The 21,070-nt window shown below is 42.6% G+C and overlaps 1 protein-coding gene across 2 annotated transcripts in view; it reads left to right on the top strand.

The window, feature by feature from the left end:
* hmcn1 (hemicentin 1) overlaps positions 1-21,070 on the top strand; it is a 740,737-nt gene that overhangs the window by 590,229 nt on the left and 129,438 nt on the right. For both annotated transcript variants that reach the window (XM_068037415.1, XM_068037414.1), the window contains exons 67-75: positions 4,003-4,100; positions 4,864-5,142; positions 5,659-5,855; positions 9,046-9,127; positions 11,479-11,615; positions 13,044-13,185; positions 13,837-13,981; positions 16,834-16,961; positions 17,870-18,026. In XM_068037415.1, coding sequence (XP_067893516.1) covers positions 4,003-4,100; positions 4,864-5,142; positions 5,659-5,855; positions 9,046-9,127; positions 11,479-11,615; positions 13,044-13,185; positions 13,837-13,981; positions 16,834-16,961; positions 17,870-18,026 — 1,365 coding nt within the window. The remainder of the gene's footprint in view (positions 1-4,002; positions 4,101-4,863; positions 5,143-5,658; positions 5,856-9,045; positions 9,128-11,478; positions 11,616-13,043; positions 13,186-13,836; positions 13,982-16,833; positions 16,962-17,869; positions 18,027-21,070) is intronic.

Below are 21,070 nucleotides of genomic sequence, written 5' to 3'. Positions count from 1 at the left end.
CAGGAACTTACCAAAATTAATGTAAACAAAACAACAGTAAAGAAGAAACTAGTAGCACTAAAGAGTGATAAATCCCCAGAACCAGATGGTTTCCATCCCAGGATTTTAAAGGAAGTGGGTGAGAACATTGCAGATGCCCTAACTATAACTATAAAGTTCTCTCAATTTGGGTAATATTCCTCTATATTGGAAAATTGCGCGTGTCATTCTGCTATTTAAGAAAGGGAAACTAGTTAGCCTAACATCTTTGTCAGGAAATTACTACAGTCCAGAGTTAAGAATAGGGTACGAACATACGAATTAGGGCAGGAGTAGGCCACCTGGCCCCTCGAGCTGCTCCACCATTCAATAAGATCATGGCTGATCTGATTGTAATCTTGACTCCACATTCTCGCCTACCCCTGATAACTATTTGCCCCCTTGCTTATCAAGAATCCACCTAGCTCTACCTTAAAAATATTTAAAGACTCTGCTTCCACTGCCTTTTGAGAAAGAGAGTTCCAAAGACTCACGACCCTCTGAGAGAAAACATTTCTCCTCATCTCTGTCTTAAATGGGTGACCCTTATTTTTAAATAGTGACCCCTAGATCTAGATTCTCCCACAAGGGGAAACATCATTTCCACATCCACCCTGTCAAGACCCTTCAGGATCTTGTATGTTTCAATCAAGTCACCTATTACTCTCCTAAACTCCAGCGGATACAAGCCTAGCCTGTCCAACCTTTCCTCATAAAACAACCTGCTCATTCCAGGTATTAGACTAGTAAACCTTCTCTGGACTGCTTCTAACACATTTACATCCTTCCTTAAATAAGGAGACCAATACTCTACATAGTACTCCAGATGTGGTCTCACCAATGCCCTATATAATTGAAGCATAACCTCCCTACTTTTGTATTCAATTCCCCTCACAATAGATAATAACATTCTATTAGCTTTGCTAATTTCTTGCTGAACCTGCATACTAACCTTTTGTGATTCATGCACTAGGACACTCAGATCCCTCTGCAACTCAGAGCTCTGCAATCTCTCACCATTTAGATAATTTGCTTTTTTATTCTTCCTGCCAAAATGGACAATTTAGCATTTTCCTACATCATACTCCATTTGCCAGATCTTTGCCCACTCACTTAACCTATCAATATCCCTTTGTAGCCTCCTTATGTCCTCTTCACAACTTACTTTCCTACCTATATATAAAAGCAAAATACTGCAGATGCTGGAAATCTGAAATAAAAACAAAAAATGCTGGCATTACTCAGCAGGTCTGGCAGCTTCTGTGGAGAGAGAAACAGAATTAACGTTTCAGGTCAGTGACCTTTCATCAGAGCAGTCTGAGAAAAGGTAACTGACCTGAAACGTTAACTCTGCTTCTCTCTCCACAGATACTGCCAGACCTGCTGAGTACTTCCAGCAATTTTTGTTTTTATTACTTTCCTACCTATCTTTGTGTCATCAACAAATTTAGCATCCATACCTTCGGTCCCTTCATGCAAGTCATTTATATAAATTGTAAATGTTGAAGTCCCAGCACTGATCCCTGCAAATGGATATTGATAGATTAAGTGAGTGGGCAAAGATCTGGCAAATGGAGTATGATGTAGGAAAATGTGAAATTGTCCCTTTTGGCAGGAAGAATAAAAAAGAAGCAAATTATCTAAATGGTGAGAGATTGCACATCACTTGTTACATCTTGCCAACCATAAAATGACTCATTTATCTGTTTCCTGTTAGCTAGCCAATCTTCTATCCATGTCAGTATGTTACCCCCTACACCATGAGCTTTTATTTTCCACAATAACCTTTGCTGTGACACCTTATCAAGTGTCTTCTGGAAATCTAAGTACAATACATCCAACAATTTCCCTTTATCCAGAGCATGTTACTTCTTCAAAGAACTCCAATAAATTGGTTAAACATGATTTCCCTTTCACAAAACCACGCTGACTGTGCCTGATTGCCTTGTATTTTTCTAAGTGCCCTGCTGTAATGTCTTTAATAATAGCTTCTAACATTCTCCTTAAGACAGATGTTAAACTAACTGGCCTGTAGTTTCCTGCTTTCTGTCTTCCTCCCTTTTTGAATAAAGGAGATACATTCACTATTTTCCAATCTAATGGAACCTTCTCTGAATCTAGAGAATTTTGGAAAATTAAAAGCAACGCATCAACTATCTCACTAGCAACTTCTTTTAGGACCCTAGGATGAAGTCCATCAGAACCCGGGGACTTGTCAGCCCACAGCTCCAACAATTTGCTCACTGCCACTTCCCTGTTGATTGTAATTTTCTTGAGTTCCTCCCTCCCTTTCATTTCCTGGATCGTGGTGGCGCGTGGCCTGTGCGTGCTGGCCACCAATTTTTTTCACCCTTGGCAGGGAAATAAAATTCAGCCCCTGGAGTACTGTGACTAGTTCTGAGCACCACACCTTAGGAAGGAAATAATGGCCTTGGAGGGAATGCAGTAGAATGATACCTGGACTCCAAGGGTTAAATTGCAAGGAGAGTAATTGGGGTTGTATTCCCTGGAATTTAGAAAGTTAAGGGGTGATTTGATCAAATTTTTCAAGATGTTAAGGGGAACATATCAAATAGATAGGGAGAAACTATTTCTGCTGGTTGGGAACTCTAGGACTGGGGGTGCACTCTAAGGTCAGGATTTTGTGTAGCCCCCCCCAAGGAGGGGTTGGAGGTGGGGAGCACGGAGTATTGCGACAGGTGGCGGGGAGTGGTGGGGGCGGAGGGCCCATCGCCTCCTCATCACCAAGCGATCTTCCTGGGTGCAGGATAGGCCGACAATGGCCTTCCCGCCCAGAGGTGAATTGCAGCCCTTATTAACAGCCAATTAAGGGCCTCTTTCCCCCGCCGCTGGGATCTTACCAGCAGCAGGGTGTGCCCTCACCATGCAGGGAGGACGCTTTGCAACACAAGGCTGGGGTTGGATTCTTCCTTCATGGGAAATTTGTGGCCCATGGAGGACCCCCACCAGGAACAACTTTACCCCCCAGGACACTCCTCCCCCTGGACTGCACGCCCACTCCCCAACCCCCCTTGCCGGGATTTCTGGACTGGTCCTGGTGACCCCGTCTCATCTACCTCTGGTCCAAGGTTCCAACCCTGGGCCTGGGTCTGAGGCCTCTGAAATACCAACACTGACCACTGCTCCCTTTGATTGGCCGGCAGCTGTTGGAGGTGGGATCCCAGTCTTTAAAGAAACAGAAATCCCAGCTCCTGAAACTTTGTTTTAAAAAGACCAGATGATTGCTCTGGAGGGTGAGTGAGTGGGGGTGGGGGGGTGGGGGTACGAAAAGGCAAAGGCGGGGATCCCCCGCCACCTATTCGGCCCAACGCCGGGAACCCCACCTGCAGCACAAAATCCAGCCCTAAAAGTTGGAGCCAGACCTTTCAGAAGTGAGCTTAGGAACTACTTCTGCATACAAAGGGCACGAGAAGTTTGCAACTCTCTTCCACAAATGGCAATTGATGCTAGATCATTGGTTAATTTTAAATCTGAGATTGATTAATTTTTGTTGACCAAAGGTATTAAGGGATATGGAGCAAGTGTGGTTATATGGAATTTGGTCACAGATCAGCCATGATCTCATAAAATGGCAGAGCAGGTTTGAAGTGCAAAACGGCCTCCTCCTGTTCTTATGTTCCTTTACACTCTTATCATTTCCTAATTCCAACCAGGAAATTGCTAAATAGATGAATTTAAGGAAAGGCTAATCATTCCCAATGAGCTGCCTTCATGCAGTACCACACAATGAGCTGTATTTATCTACTCAGTCATTGGGAGAGACACATCTGTTCTATCCATTTGGCTCAAGTTGTCAGTCTCAATGTTGTACTTGAAGATGAGCAAACATTATAACCACAATAAATAAGGTTAAACAACAACCCCTCACCACCCCCACCCCCCCCACCCCCCACCCCCACCACCACCCACATAAGTCTGTGGTGAAACTGCATACTCCTGTACTTATTTGTTACCTTGTTACAGAATTGTGCGAACACAGGTGTCGGATGCTGGTACATACACATGCGTGGCTTCTAATCGAGCTGGTGTGGATAACAAGCATTACAACTTAATAGTGTATGGTGAGTTTGCGAGCAAAGAAATGTGCATTACTTCACAAGATTTCCACAGTGGCCAGTGGTATCTATGGAACAGTATATATTTAAAATTATATAGTGTTAGAAATTGTTAACTTTAGGTGTATTTATATTGCAACTTCAGCATTCCTGCTGCAGTTTCTGCTTCAGTGGCAGAGATTGCAAAATCACACAGCTCTAGGGATGAGCAGCATGAGGTCCCCTGTTGAAGGCAGTCATTCGCTATTATGTTCAATTATGTTCCAGTCCCTTCCTCAATGACCACTTGTGTTGAAGCATCCATGAAGTAATCGTCCTCAGTTCAAGAACCTTCCTTCCCCCTTGAATCGTCCAATGGGAATCCTCAATCTGCATCCCCTTGCTTCCCTTTCGCCAGACTCCCAAGCACCCTCCCATCCTCACCAACTCATGTATCTCGAGCCCCCACCCCTCCCCCGATTCTCCTACATAAGATCTTGATACTGAACAATTATTCTTATTTGGGCTTCATATATTGGTTGTCATCTGTGTTTGGACTTTGTTAATTGTGGTGGGGGTGTGGGGACAGATATATAAAGGTTGAATATGACATAAGGAGGAAGGTTTCCCCTCATTTGTGCTGAAATTGTGAATGCATATTTATGATTTTGTTACCAACAGCAAGCAGTCAAAATCTTGCAAGTCGAATATAAATTCAGTATGAGCTGAGTTTGATTAAATGATACATTTCTTTACAGTGCCTTAACTGAGCTTTCTTTGACCCCCATAGTCCCTCCAAGGCTGGATGATGCTGGTGGCACTGAAGACATTACAGTAGTCAAGGGAAACTCAGCTTCCGTAACATGCATCACTGATGGAACTCCAACTCCGACGCTAGTCTGGCTTAAAGAAACACAGCCTCTCAAACTAGGCCCTCACATGACAGTTAGAAACCAGGGAATGTCACTGCAGATTATCACGGCTGAGGTGAAAGACACTGGAAAATACACCTGTGTGGCAGCCAATGAAGCTGGTGAAGTGAACAAACACTTCAATTTGAAAGTGCTGGGTAAGTTGAAAAGATCCCAGTATCAATAATGGAAAAGAAAACTAATAAATTGTCCCTGGCATTGCCCATGGTCAGTTGATGAATATACATTTTTTAAATATACACAAGATGGTACTTGGAAGACAGACTTGTTCCAAAGAAACTTGTTCCAAAGAGCAATCCCAATAATCAGAAATTGCAGGCACATCAAGCAGCTGACACAGTAATATTGAATGGGAAATAGTGATGTTGAAATGTAGAAAGGTAAATTTTGACACTAAAGCATGATCAAAAATAGTGACACCAGCCAATAAGCTTGTAAACAGTAATTGTGCACCCTACACAGTGGAAATAGTCTACTGTCTAGTCCAAAACCTTTAAGACCTTTTTTAAAATCTATTTTAAATGTGAACCTAATTAGGTTTGGTCACTTATTTCCTGTGTTTTCCTTTCTTCGGTTCACTTACTTTAAGTCTCCTTGTGTAAAGAGTTTAACATACTAATCTAAGATTTATTTTTTTTGTCTTCTCATTGCAGATCCACCTCATATCAATGGCTCTAATTTTACAGAGGAAGCCTCTGTAGTTGTGAACAATCCCCTAGAACTTCACTGTGTTGCCACTGGAATCCCAACTCCCAAACTAACCTGGATTAAGGATGGACGGCCGCTACCACAGACGGATGCCATTCATGTCCTTCATGGTGGTGAAGTGTTGAGAATAGTTAATCCTCAGGTGCACGAAAGCCCCCCACTTGTGTAGAGATAAATTATAATGAATCAAACGATATTTTACTTTTATTTCTACCAATAATTATCAATCAATATCAGGCAAATGTTCACCATAAGGACTCAGGATACTTTTAAATTGTTGATATTAATTTTACACTAGAACCTGCTTATGAGTGGAGTGAGTCAGTAACATTGAGTTAAACTGTCAGCTCCACACCACTCTGAAATTAAGGAAGGTGGCAGCAAATGTTTTTATTTTAGCAAAGAACTAACTACCCTGCCTGCTCTTTCGTGAAAGTAAAAACTTAAAGACAGAGTAAGGGACCTCCTGGGATTTGTTAAACTTTAAAATATAAAGTTTGCACTTTTTCTAGCACTAGTGTGAAGCTGCTTTCTCAAACTGACCTCATGCTGCTTATTACAATTCAATCTGTCCTCACTGATCTCAAACCACACTTCTATTGCACTTTATGTATTAATGCAGTGTGATCAAAGTGCTTCAGAAGGCACTCTCATAATTATTATATTACTATATGACACAGCCGAATATATTGATAAATGTGATTCTGGCACAGGATTTTATGCAACAGCAGTGCACATCAGGAATTCAGACGCAGAGGTCAGTGTGCCCACATGATTGACCTGGGTTTGGTTCTGGGTACTGCCTGTGCGGAGTTTGCAAGTTCTCCCTGTGGCCGCGTGGGTTTCCTCCAGGTGCTCCGGTTTCCTCCCACAGGCCAAAGACTTGCGGGTTGGTAGGTAAATTGGCCATTGTAAAAATTGCCCCTAGGGTACAAAGAACAAAGAACATTACAGCACAGGAACAGGCCATTCGGCCCTCCAAGCCTGCGCTGATCTTGATGCCTACCTAAACTAAAACCTTCTGCACTTCCGGGGACCGTATCCCTCTATTCCCATCCTATTCATGTATTTGTCAAGATGCCTCTTAAACGTCGCTATTGTACCTGCTTCCACCACCTCCCCCGGCAGCAAGTTCCAGGCACTCACCACCCTCTATGTAAAGAACTTGCCTCGCACATTCCCTCTAAACTTTGCCCCTCTCACCTTAAACCTATGTCCCCTAGTAACTGACTCTTCCACCCTGGGAAAAAGCTTCTGACTATCCACTCTGTCCATGCCGCTCATAACTTTGTAAACCTCTATCATGTCGCCCCTCCACCTCCGTCGTTCCATTGAAAACAATCCGAGTTTATCCAACCTCTCCTCATAGCTAATGCCCTCCAGACCAGGCAACATCCTGGTAAACCTCTTCTGTACCCTCTCCAAAGCCTCCACATCCTTCTGGTAGTGAGGCAACCAGAATTGCACGCAATATTCTAAGTGTGACCTAACTAAAGTTCTGTACAGCTGCAGCATGACTTGCCAATTTTTATACTCTATGCCCCGACTGATGAAGGCAAGCATGCCGTATTCCTTCTTGACTACCTTATCCACCTGCGTTGCCACTTTCAGTGACCTGTGGACCTGTACGCCCAGATCTCTCTGCCTGTCAATACTCCTAAGGGTTCTGCCATTTACTGTATACTTCCCACCTGCATTAGACCTTCCAAAATGCATTACCTCACATTTGTCCGGATTAAACTCCATCTGTCATTTCTCCACCCAAGTCTCCAACCGATCTATATCCTGCTGTATCCACTGACAATCCTCATCATTATCCGCAACTCCACTAACCTTTGTGTCGTCCGCAAACTTACTAATCAGACCAGCTACATTTTCCTCCAAATCATTTATATATACTACAGAGAGCAAAGGTCCCAGCACAGATCCCTGCGGAACACCACTAGTCACATCCCTCCATTCAGAAATGCACCCTTCCACTGCTACCCTCTGTCTTCTATGACTGAGCCAGTTCTGTATCCATCTTGCCAGCTCAGTTCTGATCCCGTGTGACTTCACCTTTTGTACCAGTCTGCCATGAGGGACCTTGTCAAAGGCTTTACTGAAGTCCATATAGATAACATCCACTGCCCTTCCTTCATCAATCATCTTTGTCACTTCCTCAAAAAACTCAATCAAATTAGTGAGACACGACCTCCCCTTCACAAAACCATGCTGCCTCTCGCTAATAAATTTGTTTGTTTCCAAATGGGAGTAAATCCTGTCCCGAAGAATCCTCTCCAATAGTTTCCCTACCACTGACGTAAGGCTCACCGGCCTATAATTTCCTGGATTATCCTTGCCACCCTTCTTAAACAAAGGAACAACATTGGCTATTCTCCAGTCCTCTGGGACCTCACCTGTAGCCAATGAGGATACAAAGATTTCTGTCAAGGCCCCAGCAATTTCTTCCCTCGCCTCCCTCAGTATTCTGGGGTAGATCCCATCAGGCCCTGGGGACTTATCTACCTTAATGCTTTGCAAGACACCCAACACCTCTTCCTTTTTGATAATGAGATGACTGAGACTATCTACACTTCCTTCCCTAGGCTCATCATCCGCCGTCCACCAAGTAGGTCGGTGGTAGGAGAATTGAGGGAAGGTGGGGATGTGAGAGGGAAAATGGGATTAGTGTAGGATTAGTATAAATGGGTGGTTGATGGTCGGCATGGACTCAGTGGGCCGACGGGCCTGTTTCAGTGCTGTATCTCTCTATGACTCTGTGACTGCACATTGCGGATAGTGCACTGTTACCTCTGGTGCTTAAATTTCCAATATGTAAAGCTCGGCTCTGAGAATGCCGATTCATAGAACTTACTCTATGAAGATTATACTATGATCTTACCAAATCTGCTTGAGTAGAGAGCAATGAAAAGGTCAATTCAGGCATATTAGGCCTGTTATACTGAAGGTACTGGTTTGACACCACTACTGCATTGCAGCCTAACTGGTGGTATAACTCAGTACTGAGAGCTCGGCATCATTCTTTGTTCAGGCACAGAGGTTCCCTCAGCACGTCTAAATGGGCAGTTGATTCTTCAGTAAAATTAAAGAGTAATAAAGTTTTAAGATTTTGCCTCAGTGACAGTTATACTGAAGTGATGTGAGACTACCCCCTCTATGTATTCTCACATCACTTGGCAAAATTCAATGCACTGTCATTTCAGCAACCTTCCTCTCCAGTTAGTATGGATTTTGATGCAGTGTAAAAAATTATAAAGCATCATTGCAAAAAGGACAATATAAAAATTAGGTGCAGTTTAATTAAAGCATTCGTGTTCTTTCCTTGGCAGGTGCAAGATACAGGCAGATATACTTGTCTGGCTTCCAGTACAGCAGGGGATGATGACAAAGAGTATTTGGTGAGGGTACATGGTAAGTTGGGGTTTAATTGACATTTCAGTTTCAGTTGCAAATTCTAAAAAACTGAAGCAGCTTGCACCCGGAGCACAGGCTTTTGACTTAATTTCAATGTGTATCTGACTAGATCTAGTTCCAGTTGTTACAACGGAGGTGGGAGGAGTGCACTGTTTATTCTGGTTCCACTTCTCCACAGGTCACAACATATTATTTTAAATTATCCCACTTATCGATACAGTCAATCATATACTCTCTTTTTCCCAGAATAGAACACACTAACCAGGTTTCTTTAATGAACAACAAAATTATCAATGTATTATAAAACAAGTCTTAACTAGTAATGATGTAAAATATAAACACACAGATTTAAATATTAAAAGTTCCCTTTTTACTTTAGTCCCTTCACAGTCACACACACACACACCAGTTAACTGAAAAAATAAAAGGGATTTTTTTAATTCAGAGCTCTGTTACAGATAAAAAAAACTTGGGCAGATTACTTTCTCATTTTTGAAGAAAACAGCAGATGAGATATGTTATTCCAAAACTGGCATACAGTCTAACTTCTGAGTACATGTAGACAGGTCACTAAGATCTTTTAGAACAGCATTTTTCATGCAGCATGGAAAAGTAATTTTAGCAGGCTTTCTTCAAAGATAGAAAATGAGATGAATTGGCACAGTGGACTTCTCAGGGTCATTCAGAGATGTAATTTAGCAGGCGTTCTTCAGAGACAAGAGGCAGATGAATCAACACAGTAGACTTCTCAGAGTCTTTTGGAGAATTGCTGGAAAGCAAGCTGGGTAGTGGTTGTCTCTTCTATTCTCACTTCTTCAGAGCAGGCTAACTTTATCAGCCACTCACTCCAGAAGGTAAAACACACACACTGACACACAGCCAAACAACTTGTAAGTTTTCTGCCCATCCCGGGTGTTCTCTGCTGCTGCTGGGCTTGTCCAATCAAGGGCGCTTGTCACTTCTCTGCCCCTGTTACCAGGGTTTTTGTTCTATCTTTAACTTGAATCATGTGACAACCAGTAATATTGTTGCCAATCCAGCTCCCTCAGAGTCCTCTTGATGGCTCTCTTTTTAAAAAAAACTGGTCCAACATTTATTCAGTTTAACCATAAATTCCTTTAAAAATATTTTAACAAAAACAGGATCACTTTCATAACATAATATCATCTTGGCATTGGCACAGACTGTGTTTAATAAATACAGGAAATTTCAGAGTCCCCTTTATATTACAGAACCACTTCAAGTAGATGCAATTCTGTCATATAGTGGACACCTTGGTGTTGTGGGATGTGCCAAACTTGTGTTGTAGAATTGATTTCATAGTGACAATGGCAAAGAAACAAAACAAAGGTGCAATAAAGATTGTGTTCACACACACTTGCTTGAGTGTTCTAAGTCAGGATTTTCATTTTTGGCTTCCGGAGCTTCCCAGTGGTTGGACTACATCTAATCAGACTGGTGAACAGAAAACTGCATTGTTTGCCTACACAGGTGAGCTAATCACTCAGCCCACCCATGACCAGCACCACTGCCTCTGGAGAAACCGAGGAACTAGTTTCGATTTCTCCAGATGTAGAGCTGTCACCAGGCATTAGTGCTACAATGTAAAGGGGGTATCAAACACTTAACCATTCTAGTACACATTAACATATATATGGCTGTATCTGAAATATTTATTTTCACATTTATGACCGTTCTGATTTCTGGAGCTGATTATGGCATTGGAGGTAGAAACAGGTGTATGTTTTAATGTGTATGTCTTCACCGATATAGATTCTTGATTTGGTTGCTTATTCTAATGCTAGAAAAGGTGTTTCGTAAAAATACATTTATGTATTGTTACTGCAGATTCAGTTTTTTTCCTCTTTACACACGTGCATCTTACTGTATAGTTTTGTTACAGTGTACTTAAAGTAAAATATATTAACACTATTGGCATAGAGTCTGTTGGTACAGTGAAGCACACACTGAGGATCAAATGCTTTGGGAGTTAGGGGTATTTGTTGGCGTCTGTCAGGGGAGGGAGATTTCTAGGGTCCTGCCTGTGCAGGAGACATCACAGGGTTGGGGCATTGCCCTATGTGTGACTATGTTCTATATTGAGCTCTTCTTACCTTCCTGTGGGACTATGAGTGTGTGGGTTGCAAGCTCAGATGTCCATGGAGTAGAGGCTGGAGAAGCCAATCACAAATATGCCAATGACAGCCTCGCTTGTGCAATAACTCCAATACTTCGCTCCCTAACAGCTTCTAAAAAATAAAGCAGACTTTGTTTTTTATGAAGTAAGGGGGAATATTTAAATGTTGTTGCCTAGTTTTACTTCAGTTGCTGTCATGTTTTTGTTCCAGTCCCACCAAACATTGCTGGTCAAAGTGGGCCTCAGGACTTGGCTGTGTTACAGAGTGGACAGCTAATCCTGGAGTGCAAATCTGATGCTGTACCACCTCCAACACTAGCTTGGCTAAAGGATGGCAAGCCACTACAGGTAAATAGTCACCATCTGTTAATTAAGATAACTGGATTTAAGGAGTGTCGGAAGACTTTTTAACATCCAGTATTATATTGTGGTGGGTTAAAAAGATTGAGGACCATCCCAATACTGAAATGATTGTACAAAATTGCTCCTGATATTACGAACAAAAATTTGGTTAATTGGCATAGTAAAAAAGAAAAAAAAACTTAAATTTTTGTAGGATCTTCGATAGCACCTTCCAAACCCACGACCTCTACCACCAAGAAGGACAAGAGCAGCAGACGCATGGGAACACCACCACCTGCAAGTTCCTCTCCAAGTCACACATCGTCCTGACTTGGACCTATATTGCCATTCCTTCACTGTCGCTGGGTCAAAAACCTGGAACTCCCTTCCTGACAGCACTGTGGGTGTCCCTTCTCCAGATGGACTGCAGCGGTTCAAGAAGGCAGCTCACCAGCACCTTCTCAAGAGCAATTAGGGATGGGCAATAAATGCTGGCCTTGCCAGCGATGCTCACATACCATGAAAGAATAAAAAAATTGTTGAAATATCTCAAAGCACTTTGCATACAATACTTTACTTTTGGAGTGTCATGATTGATGCAATGTAGCCACATTTCCATATCAAACTTGCATCAGCAAAGTCCCACAAACCATCAATTAAATGATTGTCTGGTCTGTTTTCCAATATTTTTGAAAGGATTCCTGAAAACCAATCTTAAATGGAACCAACCTTGGTGGTGGGTTCCCAAAGGCCAGGAGCAAAATCAACAACTTCAACTCTACAACAACAACTTGTATTTATATAGCACCTTTAATGTATAAAATGTTCCAAGGAGCTTCACAGGAATGTGATGAAGGAAAATTTGTCACTGAGCCACATAAGGAGATATTAGGGCAGATGACCAAAATCTTGGTCAAATAGGTAGCTTTTAAAGAGTGTCTTAAAAGAGGAAAGAGAGGTAGAAAGGCAGAGAGGTTTAGGGAGGGAATTCCACAGCTTAAGATCTTGGCAACAAAAGGCACAGCCACCAATGGTGGAACAATTAAAATCAGAGATGTTCAAGAGGCCAGAATTAGAGGAGCGCAGATATCTCGGAAGATTGTGGGGCTGAAGGAGAGTTCAGAGATAGAGAGGGGGGTGATGCCATTTGAGGGATTTGAAAACAAGGAAAATAATACTAAAATTGAGGCATCGCTTAATGAGGAACCAATGTAGGTTAGCGAGCACAGGGGTGATTAGTGAACGGGAATTGATTCGAGTTGGGATACAGGCAGCAGAGTTTACTACTTCGCATTGTGACCACAATTAGAATTCAAAGCAGCCAAAACACATGGTTGCCACCTGCATGGGTCAAGCCCTCGCGCTCCTCCCCGTCACCCAACTAGTTTGTGAAGTATCAAGTCTGACTTCATGCTTCTTCAATCGAATCTTCAGGCCACCCCTCGTATACGCATCCTATCCAGTGGACGATACCTTCAGATTAACAACGCTGAGCTTTCAGATACAGCTCGATACACCTGTGTAGCAAGCAATGTTGCAGGGAAAATGACAAGAGAATTTACCGTAGCAGTAAACGGTACGTATACATTCAAAACCTTCCCATCTCTGTCTAAAGGAAATGGTTATTAACACAGTCACTAATTTTCTATTACCATGGAAAAGATGGATGGAATTGTGAAATGCAAATGACTATTTGGATTTTGAAATTGATGCCATAATCATGGAGGATTTGTTGCAGCCAAAGGAAGAGTAAGAGCATGAGACTCAAAATTTAGCTAACCAATAGATAGCACCTGCTGGGTCATAGGGACCTAGGAGCCTTATTTCAAGTTTGCTTTGTCGGTGGGAAACCTCACCCACCAGAATAGCATATTGGAAAATTGTAGATGTCCTCTACATAATTTTCTGTTTGAGAGTTACCCAATATGTGCATCATGCAGCCAAGACTTCCACCAGAATACAATTACAAATCTATGATCAAGTTGACATTATTTTCTGAATTGTAAAATTAAATAACTTTTTTGTATAAAGAGTTAAACTGAATTTTAAAAAATGCAGGGACTCTGTCAATCACCTATACCGCTATTTATACAATATAATTTTGAACTATTTTCTTTTTAGTAATGAAAAGCCCTTGTTTTTTCAACAAGATCATTTATTTTTGACAAACGTTACAGCTATAACCGTATTAAATTAGTACTAATCCTCTGTTGTTTTGAATATGCAGTTGCTCCAACAATAAAAGAAGGTCCACAGATGGTGACAGTCCATATGAACCAGGCAATGGTGCTCAATTGTGTGGTGGATGGGGTACCAGCTCCCCAGGTCACCTGGAGAAAGGATGGTGCCATTCTTTCAACAAGCAACCTGCGGTCAGAATTCACTTTTCACACACTATTTGATTTATTTTTCTGGGGGGCGGTGGGGTTGCTGATGGTGTGGGGGGGGTCGGTGTTCCGGAAAGGGAATCTGGAGAAATTATCATCACTTTAAAAAGTTGCAGGATTTGAAATTTCCTTCAGTGGCCCTAATACTTCATAATGCAACACAGGGACTATTTGCAGTCTGTCCCCATCATCTGGCCTTTGGTAAACTTGTTGCTTTTGTGTTTCATGGCCTTTATTCACGACTTTCCTTGGAGATATTGACCAACCAGAATGCAGTTGTAAGGATTGTTGTTAAGAGGCAGGATCATCCCAACAAGTGAAAAGGCCATTTTAAAATTGAACTGTTGATCCTGTGAGGGTAGAAACACGATCAATGATGTTATACAAATGCTTGGTGTATTTGCATCTGATTTGTTTCTCTAGATTTTAAAAAAGGCTTTTAAAATTAAGTTTTTTAAAAATTTATTCTTGGGGTGTATGCATTGCTGACAAGGTTAGCATTTATTCTCTATTCCTAGTTGCCCTGAGAAGGTGATGATGATTCTTTGAACCACTGTTATCCATGTGGTGCTAACACAATGGTTATTCTTTGAAGCAGTTTGATACAACTCAGTAACTTTATTAGGCCACTTCAGAGAGCTTTTAAAACCAAAAAGGCCATAAAGTCCAGACCAGGTAAAGTCGACAGATTTTCTTTCCTAAACAGCATTGGTCAACTGGTAAGGTTTATATGACAATGTAACAGCTTTGTGGTTACTGTTAGTGATAACCAGCTTTTATTTATTTCCAGATTTTTAAAAAATTGTATTTAAATACTCAAACTAATATGATGGTATTTGAACTCACCTTCTTTGAATGAAATCTCTGAATTACTAGATCAATAACATAACCACTACACTACCATGTCCATCACAACACCTCTGTTAAAACCAGAGAGCAGAATTTGGTGTAAATATTTTTGAGAAATGCATGACACTTAACTTTCTCTTTCTCTTTTACTCAGCCAATTACCCCCAACTGTTCACAGTGGCATTATTGAAATCAAGGGTGGGATTTTCCATGCGGGCTTTAGAACCCTGCCATCAGGGTCAAATGTGGGGGTTAGAAGCCTGCACTATATGGGGAACAGTCACCCGGCTGTGATTTCCCCCAGTTGGCTATTTAGTGGCCAGAGGGAGGGCTCGCCGTCCAATTAACGACAGTGGTGGGCTCTCGAAGCAGGAGGGCCAATAGGATGCCCTCCAGCACTGAAGAGGCAGCAGGCTGCCTTATTAGGAAAGTATGAGAGAGGGTGCCATTGTTTTGAAGGTGCCCTCTCTCCAACTTTTTTGAAAGTTAAAATAAAAAAACCCTTAGCAGCCGGACCACCATTGTGGAGGGGGGCCCCTCCAGTGGGTGATCTGTGGCCGCAGCTGAAACCAGGCAGACGGGGAGGGCCTCTAAGCCTGCCTGGAGTGCTGCCCCCCCCCCATCCCCAGTCTGCCACCTGAAGACCACCTCCAGCCAACTACACTGTTCCACAATGCCTCTGGGGACCTGGAAGCCAACTGGAAAATTCCAGTCGACCTTCAACATTAGACCTTAATAGGCCTTTAAGAAGCTGAATTGACTACCTGCCACTTGCAAGTGAGTAGCCCTGCCACGCCAGCCCCATCCAGCCTCCAGGAAAATGTCCCCGGGGAAGGGATGGTGCCGGAGAACTGGCACATTGGCTGGCGGCACGAAATTTCACACCACTGGCCTCCGTGTTTGTCCCCGTCAGGACCTAAAAATTCAGCCCTAAATGAATGTTCATTGTGTGGAAAAGCACGGGCTGGATTTTAAGAGCCTGCGTCACTTCCAACGGCAAGTTCAAAAGATGGTGGCCCGTGCTCACGCCGAAGAGCCACCACAATCTCCCACGTGGTGGCTCGTTTAAATAGCCAGGGCAGCCCACCCCCCCCCCACCCAATCACGTGGAGGGGGCGGGCTGTCCATCACCGGCAATGGCACCAGCTGCCTGTGCGCAGACACTGGCGCCATTTTTAAAGGGCAGTCAACCCTGTCGGCAAATTTGAATTTTTAAAGTGAACCCACACAAAATTTACAAAATAAAATTATAATGCCTCTTTCCAACTCCCCAATAAACATTACAGTAAATTTTTGCTCCCCCACCTCCCCCCCCAAAACATGTACCTTTGAATTCTGACCTCCCCCCCCCCACCCCCACCAAAACTGCACAAAGTTGAAAGTGCACCCCTTCCCACCATCCCCTACACTGATGATGCTTATTTGACCCTGTCCCCCACCCCCACAGTAAAAATCCTAGCCCCTCCCCCCTCCCCACCAGTGTCATGCCTGCTTTCCCCAGATGGGAAATTGAAGGCACGGGAATGCTGACCGCCAAGCTGAAGTTCATGGCAGGCCTGAAAAATTCAAGGTAAGTTGAATTAAATTTATTCATCCCATTAATTTACATACTTAAATCCAGGTCCTGCCACCCGGCGATGGGGGAGGCCACCATGGAGCCTCGCCACCGCCGGGAGTATCGAACGGGCCTTCCAGTGTTAGCCTCTATAGCGGGGCCATTGCCACAACCATCTTCTGGCACCCACTACCACCACGGAGCCTGACAATTGCAATTCTGCATCCTATCACTCTTAGGTGCAGCATTCTTGAGAGCAGACATTGGGCAGGATATCCGTTGGGATCATGGCCCTCAACAAAATGTTAGCGAGTAACATTGATAGAATTGATACTGCAATTCAAAAGTGATTAATTGCACATAAAATACTTTGAGGCAGTTCTGAAAAGACAGGAAAAGGTGCTACATAAACGTAATACTTTTTCTTCACCAGGTATTCATTTTTAGATGACGGTTCGTTGCACATTGGCTCAGCTCAAGTAACAGATACAGGTCGCTATCTGTGCATGGCAACCAATACAGCTGGAACAGCTCGTAAGCGAATTGATGTACAGGTCTACGGTAAATACTCTTCAGATCATAGCCATAAGTTACTGATACATCCAGGGATCTTTTTCTAAAGGGTTATCATGTAATTCCTTTTTCAGTGAGCAGTTTGAAAATTTCTAAACTTGAACACAGGAAATTCTTATTTTCAAAACAGAAGACCATATTTTTTCTCTCTTTTCTGATGTGGAGACATCAATTAAGGTTTTCAATTAATTTTCATCATCAGCAAACCAAACTTTAGAACTCAAGCCAGAATCCCTCCAACACGCTTCCTATTTTGACTTTGTTTTGGACTTAGCGAAATGTGGCAAACCTGCTTATAAATCAAATTTTGTGCTAGACCAGCATGGGAAATCTTAAAATATCAGCCAATTGTTACTGCTAAAAACATAGCAAGAAATATGCTTTACTGGCTTGAATGATGTGGGTTTTACAAGCACTGCTTCTGATGATACAATCCTTGTTTTTTTCCCTATTTTTTGTTAAGTTTGATCGTTGTATGTTGCGTCCTCCTTATCTGTTTTTGAACCATTCTCCATTTTTCTGGTATATATCATATAATGTTGTAGTATAGTCACACAGGGAGCTACTTCATAATATAAACAAGGCGAATGATCAAGATGCTCATATACGACAGAAAAATAGAGCATTTGATAAAATGTCCAATTCATGGCCAATCTGTAGACAAAAAAGGATGTGCAAAGCATGTCAAACGATTATACATGAAGTAGTGTAAAATGATCATTATCAGGAGAGGACCAAATGCTATCGCCCTACACATTTATTGTTACCTATTTTTGTAGGAACTCAAACTGCAACTGAGCTACCTATCCCTATTAGCAGATGTTACTCATTTCTACTTTTAGATTTCTCCAATCTTTTTGTCCAATGCACAAAATATTTTTTCTGCTCTCTCCTAGTTCCTCCATCTATTGCTGCAGACCTCAACAATATCACCATTCTAGTCAATGTGCAAACCACTCTGGCATGTGAAGCTACTGGCATCCCAAAGCCTACAGTCATCTGGAGGAAGAATGGGCGTCTACTCAACACTGATCAGAATCAGAATATGTACAGGTGATTAAATCATACTATCTGGAAAAATAATGATTCCTAGCATCATCCACATAAACATTTGAGTACATTTGGCCATACAACACTCAATGACATGGGCTATTTCATTTTCAAAGAGTTTAAATATAACATGATGTCAAGTTTTACCTGATCTGTTATTAAATGTCTCACAAAAATTTTGGAGCACAACTCAGGCAGCCACCATCTTCTTGATTGATCCATCGGAAGCAAAATTGCACTGAGCTGAACTGAACTGGCTGGACCGAGCTCCTCTATTTTGTGCAAGAGCTCCCGCTACATGTCACATTGGTCATTACCCTAATATAGCAGGATGACAATTATTTGGTCAACTAAGTGGTTAAACCCATCACTATGCTTAAATATCTCCAGACCAAGCTAGTGAGTAATCCACATAACTAGAGTTTCTTTTTACTCAATATGGAGTAAATATTCTTCTCCTGAAAGGACACATTCTGATTAACATGTCTAATGAGCTTGCGCATAAGTTGGCAAGAGTCCAAGTTGAGGTAGCACACATGCACTTCAACCAGCTATAGTCATACAGCTTAGCAGCATACTACACTGGTAAATTTTGTGATTCATGTCCAGCTTGGACCACCTGACTAGCACATAAAGATTTTTGAACTAATGTTTTTAATATGCCCTCCCTGTTTCCCGGAAAATACAGTGAAGTTCCACATCACTATTGCTGTCAATTGGTAAAGTTATTTAAAGGAATCCAATCATTTTGGTATGCTAGTAATAACAAGAATGTTACACTGGGGCTGCACTATAACACAGTGAATTATTGCAAAACATCTTCTGGTACCGCAACATGCAAATCGTAAAGGTTCTAGGTTGAATCCTTGGTCTATGCTTAATTAACTGAAAACAGCAAAGCTAGTGGTAAAGCCATATGATTCATTCCAGTGTCACTATAATAGGGAGGTGAAAAATATCAGCCGAGGTTCTGGTACCCAGGGACTCCAGTTTGAAAATGCATTTGTGTATACATGGGATGAGAATAATGATGAAAGTCATTTGGCGGAATGCCTCATCACCAGAACTTTCAAACAAGCACCAAGACGTAGCTTGGCTGGTGGTGAGAAGGGCCCTCCCCGTCAGATCCTTCATGCACACCCAAAGTCTGGCCCCCTCTGCACAGTGCCCCCGCGTTGGCTGTGGTGGGGAAGAGACGGTTGCACACCTCCTCCTGGAATGTGCCTTTGCAAAGCAGGTGTGGAAAGAGATGCAGTGGTTTTTGTCAAGGTTCATCCCAAGCAGCTCTGTAACACAGGAGTCTGTGCTCTACGGGCTGTTCCCAGGGACGCACACCGAGACAAACATCAACTGCTGCTGGAGGACTATCAATTCGGTGAAAGACGCCCTTTGGTCTGCCCGAAACTTGCTGGTCTTCCAGCGCAAAGACTTGTCCACCACCGAATGTTGCAGGCTGGCACATTCCAAGGTCCAGGACTACGTGCTGAGGGACGCACTAAAGCTTGGGGCAGCCGCAGCAAAGGCTCAATGGGGAAAGACCACAGTGTAAGCTTCCCCCACCAAGCTGGACTGAGGGGCTGGATCAATGGGAAACCCCTCGAACTGTATCGTTAATATTCTCAATTGCTGTAAATGTAAAACTGTAATTGACGTGACAATTGTGAAACGGAAGGGTTGGGAAGAACCTCATGACAGTATTGAAGGAAACTGATCTCCCTTGCAATGTTTGTATTTTTTGGTGCTGTTTGGAAACTGTTTGGCAATGTAATTTTTACAGATTTTTATGAATAAAGTATATTTTGGAAATAAAAAAAAATGATGAAACTTGGCTGTTATATCACTTTCCATGCCATCCTTTCCCAGATGAAAGAGCCTGCAAATGCTCACTGACTAGATTCACGTGAAATGTGGCCAGGATGCCTGGTGCCTGTGATTCCTTATCCCAATATGAATTACTGCCTTCAGGAGCAGAGAAAATGGCAAAGAAAAGTTGAGGTCTGGCCCTAACTAACACAGAGACAGCCTCCTTGGTATATCTTTTATATACTAAAATAAATTCAAGAAGATCGTTTGATGGAATCTTACACCTTCCTGCCTCTGTGCAATGTTAACTGTTTGTACACAGTTTACTGGGATTTTTAGTTGGGTCTAAATGAAATCCAAAGAAATTGAATTTTCTAATGTTTTCACAAATATCCCAAATGGAGGAAAAACTGATTTCTTCTAAAATATTGGATGGATTTAGCGATCACACTAACTCACTCTCAGCAAGATTGGAGCTGCATGTGCCTCTCAACCTCCACTCACAGCTTGTTTAGTTTAGAGATACAGCACTGAAACAGGCCCTTCAGCCCACCGAGTCTGTGCCGACCATCAACCACCCATTTATACTAATCCTACACTAATCCTATATTCCTACCACATCCCCACCTGTATTTCCCCTACCACCTACCTATACTAGGGGCAATTTCTAATGGCCAATTTACCTATCAACCTGCAAGTCTTTGGCATGTGGGAGGGAACCGGAGCACCCGGAGGAAACCCACGCAGACACAGGGAGAACTTGCAAACTCCACACAGGCAGTACCTGGAATTGAACCTGGGTCGCTGGAGGTGTGAGGCTGCGGTGCTAACCACTGCGCCACTGTGCCGCCCCATTGTCTGACTGCTTGTGGAATGTGTGCAGAGTCAGGATACAGTGCTCCCTGCATTTTTTGTGTGTGGTTACCCAGATTGCCAGGGTTGTGAACCACTTTTGGACCATGGGCTGTAGTTTGGATACTCTCGGCATACAGCAAGTAGAAGTGCTCACCAGGTCATCAGCTACTGATGTGCAGAAGCATGTCCCATTATCTTGTGATGCAGTGTGCTGAGGCAATACTGTGTATGGGCCTTCAGCAAGGGTAAGTAACACTGGCCTAGATAACCCACCTTTCTGGTTGAAGGAGGATGCAATTATTAAGTGGCCTGTATGAGGAAAACAATAAATCTAAAACGCTGAGGGCTTCATTTTGATCATTAGCAAATTGCAACAGAAATCCAATAAG

This window comes from Heterodontus francisci, chromosome 8 (assembly GCF_036365525.1).
Source record: "Heterodontus francisci isolate sHetFra1 chromosome 8, sHetFra1.hap1, whole genome shotgun sequence".
NCBI classification, from domain to species: domain Eukaryota; kingdom Metazoa; phylum Chordata; class Chondrichthyes; order Heterodontiformes; family Heterodontidae; genus Heterodontus; species Heterodontus francisci.
This window is presented reverse-complemented; position numbering and strand designations above follow the sequence as displayed.